This window comes from Salmo salar, chromosome 07 (genome assembly GCF_965601325.2).
Source record: "Salmo salar chromosome 07, fSalSal1, whole genome shotgun sequence".
In the NCBI taxonomy this organism is placed as follows: domain Eukaryota; kingdom Metazoa; phylum Chordata; class Actinopteri; order Salmoniformes; family Salmonidae; genus Salmo; species Salmo salar.
The window spans coordinates 42,579,612-42,593,212 of NC_138297.1; the positions used below are offsets into that span (position 1 = coordinate 42,579,612).

The 13,601-nt window shown below is 46.3% G+C and overlaps 1 protein-coding gene across 13 annotated transcripts in view; it reads right to left on the bottom strand.

The window, feature by feature from the left end:
• Positions 1-13,601, bottom strand: part of LOC106609224 (non-muscle caldesmon) — a 55,193-nt gene that overhangs the window by 29,296 nt on the left and 12,296 nt on the right. For 7 of the 13 annotated variants that reach the window (XR_006770636.2, XM_045721954.2, XM_045721947.2 and 4 more), the window contains one exon: positions 1,401-1,483. Coding sequence is in view for 12 of the 13 variants with exons in the window: in XM_045721954.2 (XP_045577910.2) it covers positions 1,401-1,474 (74 nt within the window). In the remaining variant the exon portion in view is untranslated. Of the gene's footprint in view, positions 1-1,400; positions 1,487-3,612; positions 3,803-6,738; positions 6,852-13,601 lie in introns of those variants that run through there. The other 6 variants (XM_045721956.2, XM_045721949.2, XM_082977653.1 and 3 more) reach the window with 4 other exon arrangements.

Here is a 13,601-nt window from a genome sequence, read left to right on the forward strand (position 1 = left end):
GGCTGTCATTGAAAATATGAATTTGTTCTTAACTGACTTGCCTAGTTAAATAAAGGTAAAATAAATACAAATAAATAAGGGATGAAGTTACCCAGACAGGCTGGGCAAACTAAGCTCCTGGAGTTAAGTAGCCTACTGCAGGGTTCTCCAACCCTATTCCTGGAGAGCTACCCTCCGGTAGGTTTTCACTCCAACCTGATTCAACTTTTCAACCAGCTAATTATTAGAATCAGGTGCGCTAGATGAGGGATGGAGTGAAAACCTACAGGACGGTAGCTCTCCAGGAACAGGGCAGGACAGCCCTGGTCTCCTGGATCCTTGCGCCGTAAAAAGAGACATGGTTGAGGTGATCCATTTGAGATGAGTTCAATTGAAATGTCTTGGCTTGTTACAGTACGTATTACAGTAACTCATTTGATTTGAGGATGCACAGAGGTTTTTTATACGAGGTCAACAGTACATTCTACCAGTGACATGATGAGAGACAAAGCAGAACTTATTGAGTCAGAGAGAGAGAGAGAGAGAGAACACAACACAGGTCATCAGATCAGTGGTAGATTACTGCCTGCACGAGGAAGAGAGGAAGCCAATATTTGCTGAGTGATGTTTTTAAAGCCCTGAGGAGAGTCCAAACTATTTAAGGGTTGGCTCTCTGGTTCCAACTTGGCATGGAGATCACAGGGACCTGTAACAACCTGAGCCCAGCTCAAAGCCCTTTAACTGACTTCAACTGGGCTCTGAAGAGCACTGAGGTCATATGATCACAACGCTCGCTGTGTCATCAACACTCCCTCTGGACAACACGTGTCCCTCTGGCTGCACACCTACCGTTATGACGTCATGTTCAGAGTGGTATGTTTACGCAATAAGGCCCAAGGAGGTGTGGTATATGGCTAATATACCACAGCTTATGGCTGTTCTTAAGCACGACAACGCGGGGTGCTTGGACACAGCCCTTAGCCGTGGTATATTAGCCATATATCTCAAACCCCCGAGGTGCCTTATTGCTATTATAAACTGGTTACCAACATAATTAGAGCACTAAAAATAAAATGTTTTGTCATACGCATAGTATACGGTCTGATTTACCATGGCTGTCCGCCAATCGGCAATCAGAGCTCGAACCACCCAGTTTAAACTGATAAACTCCAATGAGATAAAACAACAATATCATAGATATGTAAGTGTGTGTAGTTGTTGATGGACATGGAAGAGGTTTGAGGTTCAGAGGAGGATGAGTAGGAAGAGGAGGAGGAGGAGGAAGAAGGGATGTAGGAGGAGAGGGAAGAAGAGCAGGAGTAGAGGTTGGAGACGAGACGGAGGAGCAGGAGGAAGACGAAGAGGAGGAAAAGTAAGGAGAGGAGATGGGAAGAAGAGGAAGACGAGGAGGCCAGTCTTACCGCTCAGCCTCCAGGCGCATCTCCTCCCTCTTCTGCCTCCTGAGCTCTCGGCGCCGCTCAAAGTCGTCATCCATGGTTATTCCCTGCAGGATGACATCATCATCAACAACGTTGTAGTTTACATAGCAGACCACCATAGTCTCTGTGGTGGTCCTGTCTAACCTGCCTAAATGACTACGGACCCGTAGCACTCACGTCCGTAGCCATGAAGTGCTTTGAAAGGCTGGCCATGGCTCACATCAACACCATTATCCCAGAAACCCTAGACCCACTCCAATTTGCATACCGCTCAAACAGATCCACAGATGATGCAATCTCTATTGCACTCCACACTGCCCTTTCCCACCTGAACAAAAGGAACACCTACGTGAGAATACTATTCATTGACTACAGCACAGCGTTCAACACCATAGTGCCCTCAAAGCTCGTCACTAAGCGAAGGATCCTGGGACTAAACACCTCCCTCTGCAACTGGATCCTGGACTTCCTGACTGAGGGCAGGTAGCAACACATCTGCCACGCTGATCCTCGACACTGGAGCCCCTCAGGGGTATGTGCTTAGTCCCCTCCTGTACTCCCTGTTCACCCATGACTGCATGGCCAGGCATGACTCCAACACCATCATTAAGTTTGCAGACGACACAATAGTGGTAGGCCTGATCACCGACAATGACGAGACAGCCTATAGGGAGGAGGTCAGAGACCTGGCCGGGTGGTGCCAGAATAACAACCACTCCCTCAACGTAATCAAGACAAAGGAGATGATTGTGGACTACAGGAAAAGGAGGATCGAGCATGCCCCCATTCTCATTGACGGGGCTGTAGTAGAGCAGGTTGAGAGCTTCAAGTTCCTTGGTGTCCACATCACCAACAAACTATCATGGTCCAAACACTGAAAATATTTGGCATGGGTCCTCAGATCCACAAAAAGATATACAGCTGCACCATCGAGAGCATCCTGACTGGTTGCATCACTGCCTGGTACGGTAATTCCTCGGCTTCCGACCGCAAGGCACTGCAAGGTACTGCTCAGTACATCACTGGGGCTAAGCTGCCTGCCATCCAGGACCTCTACACCAGGCGGTGTCAGAGGAAGGCCCTAAAAATTGTCAAAGACCCCAGCCACCCCATTCATAGACTGTTCTCTCTGCTACTGCATGGCAAGCGGTACCGGAGCGCCAAGTCTAGGACCAAAAGGCTTCTCAACAGCTTTTACCCGCAAGCCATAAGACTCCTGAACAGGTAATCAAATGGCTACACAGACTATTTGCATTGTACCCCCACCCGCCAACCCCTCTTTTACGCTGCTGCTACTCTCTATCATCTATGCATAGTCACTTTAACTATACATTCATGTACATATTACCTCAAGTTGCCCGACTAACCGGTGCCCAGGCACATTGACTCTGTACTGGTACTACCTATATATACTGTAGCCTCGCTACTGTTATATTCACTGTCAGTTTACAGTTTTTTTTATTTCTTTACTTATCTATTGTTTACCTAATACCTATTCTTTACTTAAAAATTGCGCTGTTGGTTAGGGCTTGTAAGTAGAGCATTTCACTGTAAGGTCTACACCTGTTGTATTCGGCGCACGTGACAAATATACTTTGATTTGGAAGGACATATGAGTTTATCACCATCCGGTACCTCTGTATCCTATGCTGGGTCATATTCATTAGGGCACGCAACAGAAAAACTAAAATAGGCGTTTCTTATTGGTAGGTAGTCCCTCCCTGTTTCATTCTGTTTTCTTCTGCTTGATGCGTAGTGAACACGACCCTGATGTCTTTCTGCTCTAGACCTCGATACAGGGATGCACGTTTGTGTGCCTACTACGATATTCACTACCAATACTAGCCGTAAAGTACTATAAAAACATTGATATCTCTCCAAGCCAGACACACAGTCACATTTCACTATGAAAACTAAAAAACAAAAGGAGAAAGTGAAGGAATGAAGGAGGAGGAGAAAGGAGAAGAAAGTGTGTGGAAGAGGAGGAAGAGATGTTAGCGCAGGATGTTAACGCTCTTCACTAAAAATACCCTGGGTACGTGACCGAGGAGCGGGACCACCCAGAAGATCCTTTAGCCTGTCATCATCAACCTACGCTCTTCTCTTACAATAACACAACTGTACACAACCCCAATCTAGCCTACTGCTACAGCTAACAGTAAAGTGCATTGAGTGAAAGGCTACAGTACTGTACCTTAGCAGTTGTGACGATTAGACCTTTAAATATACTGTATTCCCTCTTAAACCATTCCAGCCACTGCTTTATCCCAGCACGGCTACAACACAAAGAGTTCCTGCTGCTGCACAATCTTTCACCGGCTTCAGCAGTCAACAGAAAAGGCAAACGCCTCTTCCTTTCCACCTTCTACTCCTCCCCTCCCTCCCACTCTCCCTCCCTTCCTCCTTCTCCCTGTTGCTGTCTTTCCCTTCTTTAACTCTACGCCCCCACCCACACCGCCCCTTGTTCTCTCCTTCCCAAATCTCTACTACTTTTCCTGTTTTGTTTAGAGAGCTGTCAGTGGTTGGCTAGGATCAGATCTGGGATCAGTTTTAGAGAGGCAGGGTGCGTTCTTCAGGCTTGCTTCCTGAGTTGTGCTGTAGATCATGCTGTAGCCTCTTGCTCTGTGGCCCTCTGCAGCCTCACACAGTGAGAGGACCAAAAAGGGTCTCCAACACGCACACACACGCGTAGAGGAAACACAAGGACAGGGGAGGTACGCTTTAAACAATACCCATCACTCCAAGGGCTAGTCCCTCTGTCCCTTTCTTTCCCTCCCTCTCTTTCTCTGTCTCTCTCTCTCTCTCTCTCTCTCCTCTCACAGACCCCACCTCCTCATTTTAACTAGAGGACTATCAGAGTCAAACTACGATGCCTGTGTGTTTCGGGCCAGATTATTTCCAACACAGCAATCATTTGCTCTCTATGTTTAGATACACTTACGCCATTTGCAGGAGGAAGAAAATTGGCACTTGGATTTCGGCAATTCGTACAACTGTAATTAGAATATTTAAGAATAATGATTTAGGCATAGATCATAATTTGATATTATATTCAACAGGATTTTGAGTTTGCCTGTGAGAGTGCAGAGCATTCCAGAGTATAGCCCTCAATAAAATGGAGAGATGTCAGTGTCGCACCGATTCCTTGAGGGGACCACCCATATTCCGTCAAAGCTAACATACACGGAGCAGAAGAATGGAGAGAGAGAGAGAGAGAAAGAGAGAGGGAGCTTCCTGGAATTACATCTTTCTGACTTTCCCTCTGAGGGTTTCATAACAGAACCGATTTTCGCCTGCCTCTCCTTGTTCACTGTAAACTATGGTCTCTCTCTCCACTCACTACCTCTCTCTCCTGTCCCTCTCTATCGACTGTAAATTAAGGGCTCTCTCTCTCTCCCTCTGAACTAAGGTCTCTCTCTCTCTTCCACGCTCACTCTGCTCTCTCGCCCACTGTAAACTCTCTCTCTCTCCCCACTGTAAACCGATTACTTTTTTCTCTCGTTCCCTCTCGGGCTGCCAGCTCCTGAGAGCTACAATGGCAATAATGAAACATTTACCAGTCAAATTAATGCTCTGCCGCAACTCTCTGGCTGACACTACCCAGCGCTTAAGGAACATTATATTAAAAGCCACGTTGATGTTATCCAGACAACGCGAGCTTTATTTCCCCCTATCATTTTAGGACAGGTTTGTGTTAACACCACCCAAACAATGTGCCCTCTATTCACAAGGAGAGAGCTAGAAGAGACCGTGGCACCATTTCCATTCTTAGAGGCATTGCAATGTTAATATGCAGTGAAATGTTGATGTACTGTTTTGCTCTGTGAGTCCATAGAACATCGAGGCCTCTTTTTTTCCCATGAGTCATTACTGTGACACACATTCATCTCAAAAGAGTATGCCTCGGAAACTATCTGAGGAATGCAGCATTTTAAACTCTGATGTTAGCCTAGCGTCTTGAAAGAAGCTTCAAGTTACTCAGTCACATGCCATTTAAAAAAACAAACTCCAGAAGATTCTTCCGGAGGACGAAGCACTTTAAGTTGTTGGGAAGAAGAAAAAAAGTTGTCAAATGTAACGTTAACATTGGCAGGCCTGTCAGCAGATCACTTACACCCCCCCTGACACTTCTTCGCCGGATAAACAGACAAAACGAGAGCGGGAGGGGAGAGGGAGTTCCACTGGGATACAACAGCAGCTTTTAGTCCATCTTATCCAAAGATCGCCCGAGTCCAAGACTGATTAAAACACACAATATTTGGACTGCCACCCACCGACTTTTTGACTGCAGCCGCTCTGGACGGCTTGAGCGTGGGACTAAAATTAACTCCCGAGAAAAAGAGGCAGAACGAAAGAAAGACAGACAGAACGAATGAGTAAAGAAAACACTGATCCCAACACAAACATGGTCTACTTAGAATATATTCCAATATATCCTTAAACGGCACCAACATGCACCGTTTACTGCAGTGGGGACATGCGAGTAAACATGGTCATGCTATGGGACTAAGGCTTCTACTTTTGGCATCCCAAGGAATGCTCTGTTCTTTTCCCTTTAAGAGAAGAGAAGAAGATGAGGGGATTGTGGGCCGGCTCCCACCCTCCCAGCTCCCTGGCTCTGCCTGTACCTGCAGGTAAAGCGCAAGCAGTGTGCACATTGCCATGGTGACCCAGGTGTGAGGGTTGGCCAGGTGTGGTTGGGAGGGAGGGAGCTGGGAGATATAGAGGTATCCCAGGTATCTGCCATGTCAGTGCAGGGCTGGCACAAGACCCAAGGATTGTGTGGCAGGAGCAGAGAGGGAAAGGGAGAGTGAGGCTAAGGCCAGGCATCCTTCACCTCCTCTCTCTCGCTGGGGCCTACTCATTAGGAGATGCTGGAGGAATGTGAGCTATGTGCTCTTTGCTCTGGCCCCTGTCTGGGCCTCTCAGGTGGGGTGGAGAGGTAGGCCGCTGTCACTCTTACTCACTGTCAGTCTATCCATAGGCTACTGTGAGAGCCTGGAATGGCCATGTACAAGAAAAGTATTCGTCACAAGCGTTGCCATTATAATCATCCTCATTGGCTTGATCATCACCATCTTGAGTTCACCATATTGTAATATAATCGAACCATTCCATTCAATTCCTGACAATGGCATGCATTATCTGAGCTACAGATTCATGCAGCAACAACAGTATCCCTGATTCCCTGTCCTATGGTTGGAGACATTAATCATGTCTGGCTCTGGCACTGACAGACAGGGACGGGGAGGGAGGGAGGAAGGGGGGAAAGGGTGAGTGAGAAGCTGCCCGAGGGAGGAAACGGGAGGCGCACTCTCACCTGGAGAGAGAGAGAGAGAGAGAGAATCTGAGCACCGGTCAGTCAGTTTGTCAGTCACTCCAGCCTCGGCCTGTTCCACGTTGAGGAGGAGGGGGGGGGGGGGGGTCTTAAATCTGTGTGGAAAAGGAGAAAGCTATTAATACTTCATTCCATGCCATTCCCCCCCAGGATGCTATTCACTTAATGAGTTCCAATGAAACCGAGTGATCAAAGGGCTGTTTCTGTTTCGAGGCCCAGTTCCGTCAGTGAGTGTGGTGCGAGTGCCAAGACAGAGAAATCTATCATTCTAGACTATGGCTTTGACATTCCCCTGGGTCAGGTCACCCCAACCGAGCACCTCGACTCCGTCTGACTGGCTGACTGGGAGTCAGGGCTTTGTCGGTCTGTCAACGCTGTAGGTGTGTCACCTCCTGATCCCGGTGCAGTGTCATTTAGGTGGTGAGCCAAAATCATATTACACTGATCTCAGACCTGCTGGAGTAGAACCTATTGGTGGACTCAGGTCTTAGTTCAGGTCTGTGTGTATTTGTATGTGTGTTGACTGTCTGTGTCTGTGTTACGGTGCAGTAGACCAGCTAATGGCCTGTACAGTAATGAGACTGTACATCGTCCCCTCCGGAGCTAAACTAAGCTCTGCACAGTGTAACAGTCAATCCTTGTCAGTCAGGTGACATGCCAGGATTCCCCATTCCCACCCAGCAGTGTTTATACAGGAGCCATCGGGACTGTCTCACAGTCACACAGCCTGCACTCTGTCTACTCATACACAGAGTAGAGAAACAGAGCACAGTTTAACTGTAGTTGATATCATGGTCTTTTATATGCAGACTGACTGACTGACTGCAGACTGACTGACTGACTAATGCTTTGCAGGTGCTCAATTGGCAGTTTGAGTTTGAGCAAATGCTAAAAGGATACCTGTAGGGGTATGGGTATGTATTCAAATGTGGATAGCAATGCAGAGGGCAGAGAAATGTTCCATCTCTGAGAACATCTGGGAGTGTGTGTGTGTGTATGTACGTGTCTGTCTTGGTGTGTGCGTGTCTCTGTGCGGCCAGCCAACGTGCGTGTGTCCTGTCCATCGCCACCTGTAATGATGTGTTTGGAAGAGGTTGTCCTCCCTTGGTTCCCGTTCAGCGTGATCTGCCTCTCTTCTCACACGTCGGGCCCCTGGCCCCGCCTCGGGTCCATTAACACATTTACTGCCTCTGGCCCAGCCCAGGCTGTGAACCGCGCCAGGATGTGGCCACATAAATTCACTGGAGTATTTGGCATGGGGGAGGCCATGATTTCTGACTCTCTTTCTCGTTGCCTCTCTCTCCCTATCCCCCTCTCTCTCTCTTTCCCCCTTCTCCCCCTCTCCTCGTCTGTCATGGTACAGACACTGCTGTTGGACCACAAAGGCATGATCAGACCAGCTGCTGACTACGTGCTCATCGTGAACACTGGGAGAATGTGAGGAGGAGGAGGAGTGTATGGCTGTGTGCATGTGTGTGTGACTGCACATACTTCCTCCCTTACATACGGATGCCAAGGGAATGTCAGCCAACTCAGCTGACCTGAGGACAGATCTCGTGGTGTCAGAGTAGAAGACTTTAGCTGGGACACATCTTTCTTTGGGCAGGATATAAGGTGGCCAAAAGCGTCTGAGCTCAGATTTGTTCAGCTCGATCTCAGTACCATCTGCTTCATATGTTAGGGCTCTATCCGCTCCAGAAGAAATTCATTCCGCGAGATGTTTTGGTTAGCTCTAATACGGAAGAATCCGTCAAATTAAAGCACTATTCATAGAATAGTGGAGAGCTGAGAGCCCATTGGAAATGACAGTATAAGGACTGACTAAACTGGGCGAGTGACTGGGTAAGAATCTGCCTGCCATGCCTCCTTGAATTCTTAAGACGCACCATCATTAGCGACTTAGTCTGATGATCACACACAATCCCTCCCAAATCACCACAGATTGCTATTGTGCTGACTTTGGCTGTCAGATTGAGAGGAGTGAGGGGAAAATATTGGGGCTAAAAGAAAAAGAGGTCTAAGCCTTTGAGTTTCCACTTGGGGATGGAAAAGGAGACTCCTGCATGCATTCCCAGACAATGGTTTACAATTCCTGACACATCTCCTTGCCCAGTGATTCATATTCTGACTGACTGCTAGCTATAGCCTAAGGTTATCTGTAACAGCTCACAGCTGAGAATCCATCACTGAGACACACTGTAATCATCACAGGCACAAACTGATCCAATGTATTACTGGATGTTGCTGTCCAATCAGTGTGGTGCTAGACAAGGTTCTTTCCCTGATATGCTTGACATCTCAGTTACTAAACGTAGTGTGTGATGTAACATTTTCGTCAAATTACTCACAGTCACATAACCCTTTTTGGGAAGGAAAAAAAGCCCCCGAATGTCTTACATTTCATCATTCTGATGAGAGATTACAAATTTTGCCCCAAGATGGAACATTGACACATGTCCCAATGCCAGTGTGATTAACTTGGGTTTTTCAGCATGGCATGTTCTATTGGTGTTTTAAATAGAGCAGTCATTACAATAAATCTATTTTTACCCTTCTGGTTTGGTCCCATACATGGTTCTGGTCCCACACACACATCTCCTCTTCCCCCCCCCCCCCCCCCCCCCCCAGAGAGGCCTTCCTATGTCAGCAGAGACAATACACCCACCACGCCATAGTTAATTCCCATCATCTTGGGTTGAACCATCAACCCTAGCCCAAAACTCAGTCCAAATGAGATAACTGCCAACAGCTGATAAGAGTGGACAAAGGAGGATGTCAGTAAAACATTATCTTGCTATAAACACTGTTTTAAGAGAGTCATTTGCATCAGGATTAGTTTATACAGGGAACCCTAAATCACATTGTAAAGACGCAGGTAGTTTCAGAACGACGAGCAACTTCAGTACATGAGATGAGGCCTTTTCTGCTGTCCTCGTTGTGTTTTAAAAGGCTTGTGCTGTGCCTTAACGGTGCATTTTCAACGTCGGATTACCAATCAGCCCATATCAGAGCAGCACGGCCCAATGAGAACAAATCCCACACAAAATAGGGATGTTTTTTTGTACACCATCAAAAGGCTACTGCTCACTGGCTGTACTCTATATGACCAAATATGGAAGAAAAAAAAAGCTCCCTTTCCCGTAACATAACTGGGAGAGAGAAAAATGTTTCTAGCTAACATGCTGTGCAGTGAGATACAGGCAGCTCTCACACTCATAACATACTGACCACAAAAGAGTGGGGTTAAAAGGGCCAGGGTTCAAATAGTACTGGGTATTGTTGAAGTACGTTGAGTGTTTGCTTGAAGTCTGCCTGGCGTGCCAGATGGGGTGGGGTTTGCACTTTTGGGGCTAGTCCACAGTGGTTCCACTGCCCCAGGCAAGCTCAATCAAGCACAGTTAAACTATTTGAAAGATTTTAAATACAATTTGAATCCGGGTTTGGTTAGGGCTGGCTGTATCTCTAAGCAACATGATGGATGATGCTGTCTCTCTGGTGGCATCTCTGGGACAGTGCAAAGTAAACCCAGAATATTATTAGCCTGGCTTGCCCTAGACCACATTGTGTGCAACTCTATATCTTTGTCTGGCTGGATCTCTATGGTACAAGCGTGTGTGAACCTGTGGTAAAGGCTGACTCCATTTTAAGCCAGTAGGGAGTTGAAAATACCTAACCTTTCTTTGTTCATTCACGAAAGTGCTTGCATTCTGCACTCTAAAGCCGGAAGGACTGTACCATAGGTTACATTCCTCTTGGCTAAACAGTCTCAATCCGAGATGTCTCAGCCCTGCGCTGCAGTTAGAAACCGTTTGTTTATCAGCCCCCAGACTATTTGGTCACTGACAAATGCCTGCCACTATTGTCAATCAAAGAAGATAACCAAACGAGTGGCTAAGAGGAAAAACACTCAACTCAGCCGTAGAACAAAGCAATAAAGAAGCTCACTTAGCTTTTTTTCTCTCGTATTTAGTCAACATGGAGTGGTTTTAACTTTCGGCATGTAACCTTTGAAATAATACATCAAGAATCTAGTCCAAATATCCAGAACGTCAACTCATCTCAATAAATGTCTGCCTCAGGTTAGCGTTTTTCATCATGAATATTGTTCTGGAGGCAGCTCTGTAGAGTGGTCACTAGCTGGCACAGCCACAAAGTCATACCATCTGATCTGAAACCTAACCATAACCATAACCACACTGCTAACCTTGAATTAAGACCAAAAAGAAAATAATACAAATCCAGAATTTTTACAATATAGCCAATTTTGACTTTGCAGCTGGCCTATCTAGCGGAAATCGCACGGTTCTGTCTCCAGGACAAGATTCATGACAATAAATGTCAACCTGCGCTCTTGACACAGGATATCAACAGCCTTTGTCTCGTGTAACTCCACTAGGACATACAGTACACTAACTGTCTCCATATTCTTTCTATACCGACGTTGGTATGAAGCCACTCTGCAGCAGTTTGACAGAAGGGGTGGGGTGGGGGGCACTGAATGAATCATATTTAGTGGACAGGAAACTCACTCAGTGAAAACACACTCACTCACGACCGGGGACTTTGACGAATGACTCTCTCACCCCACCTTTTCAGGAGAAAGGCTTCCTCTTCCTTCATCCTGTCTGCGTCCCAAATGTCACCCTATTATCTATATAGTGCACTTCTTCCAAAGTAGTGCGCTATGTAGGGAATAGAGCGCCCTTTTGGGACATGTCCCGTTCGTGACAACCCGCCATCTTGACACCTGCCGTCTTTTAGTAGAAACGCCCTCCGAACGGGCCCTGAACCACTCCTCAACAGATCAGTCATCTGAGGTTCACTGACCAGAGAGAGTAGCAGGGTGTAGCAAGGCAGGGGTGTTGACACCTACATGATGTGTTTTACTCAAAGCAAAGCACTACTGATGCCAGTACAACCAAAAGGTCTGAATCTGCTACTCTGGTATTGCTCTCTGTCTGCAGTTTGGGGGCCACTCGGGAAGGGAGCACATCCTGTACCAAAATAGACCTGTGTGTCACTAGAGGCCCCATAGTAGGGGCCCTTACTCATGTATGGAGCATGAGCAAGATGGAGCATGATAACATAGTGAAGCGTAAGTAACAGTCCCCACCAAACCGTCGATCTGAGGCATTCCTAGTCGATTGCCAAACATTTCTAGAAAATAATAACGATAAAGCCAATCATTCCTACATTTTTCTGTCTCGCGCTGTTGGCAGTAGGTGGACTTGTTTCAGCTGCCCTGCATGCCGGGTAGGCGAAGTGTTCCCATTTTTACCATTTCATGTGTCTGAAGGTACAAACTCCGCTTACTCCGCGTGCCCAGAGAGCAAATCAAGCGCACCTATAGGCCTACCTCTAGCCAATCGGATTGCTCAGATCATGTGTCGGTCTGCAGCTTCCTTGAGCGTACAGCAAAGTAAGTTGATACTGTGATTTCAAAACATCGAAAACCATGACTAGAGAGAGACTGTCAACGAATACAGCAAAGAGCTGCTGTTTTTATGAGTGAGTTAATGTTTAAGTTCATACTCAGCAGCACTGTCAACACTTTTTTATAAAAACACTGCTATATCCCATAAAATGCGCTTCTCCACTTGCGCTGCAACCAGCAATGCAGCTTCAATGAATGAGTAGCAAAGTGTATCTATAGGCTTGCGTTGTTGTTATTATTATTATTATTATTATTATTATTAGCAGCTTGTGTCTTTTTTTAAATCAAGGAATATTTCACTTTCTCTGGTCATAGGAGTAACAAGATGAATTGGTGCAGAAATAATGCAGTGTGACTCGAGTTTCGCCGCCAGCTGGAATACGGTCGCCCCTTTTTGGTCAGTCTTAGCTGAGGGACTAGAGCTGAGGGACGGTCCAACTGTGAGATGCTCTCCCCCCCGCTGAGACTGACCAACAAATCCAGACACAATCAGGCCAGTAAAATAAAGAAAGCACATTATTTATACCCACTGAGCTGTGTCTCACAAGTAATACAACAAGATCACACACGTCGAGTTTTGAAATATACTTTGAAAATTGTCTGAGAAGAACAACATTGGCAGGCAATTCAAGCGTAGCCAATATGCACTGATAATGTATTGGGCCTATAGCCGACTACAGACATCATTTCTACAGAGCTCTTTTTAATGTCGCATAGGCCTACGTTTTTTAAGTCAAGTTTTTAAAAGAATTCTGGGCCGTAGATCTCTGTCTTCATTATGACTCAGAAAGTGATCTTGACTCAGACAAGTTTGGGGACCACAGGCTTATACAGTACATGTATAGCATGACAACGTCACAAGAGTTGTCTACAGTATACAGCATGGGACCATAGAGGCTAGAATGTCCCCTGGTAAGCAGCTTATTATAGTTTGGGCCCCTATTCATATTCAATCTCCCATATGGTACATACATAGTGAATCACATAGTGAATCATTTAGCTCGACAGGACAGGCACTCAGCCACCAGGCCTACAGACCAGTGTTCCTGCTGTAATCCCCTCTTGATTTGACAAGAACAAGGCATTTAAAAAACACAGCCTCTTTAAGGGTCCCAGGGGATCTGGGCTGAGCTGCTCAATTTTCTCCACATAATTATTATGACCCAGAGCAGTGGGGAATGGACTCAGACAGACACCGTATCTGTCACGGCACCTGGAACACATGTTCTGGAACATACAAATGTATTTCTCATAAAGCCCTGAGAAGTTCCTGATGTGTCTTGTAAAGAAAAAAACAAGTATCGTACACCAAAACATTTCTGACAAGTTTCCCCTAAAAAAAAAACGTAATTATGTTTTGCGGAGATTGAGAGACCCTTCGATTGCCAGAGAAAAAAATGTGGCTATACTT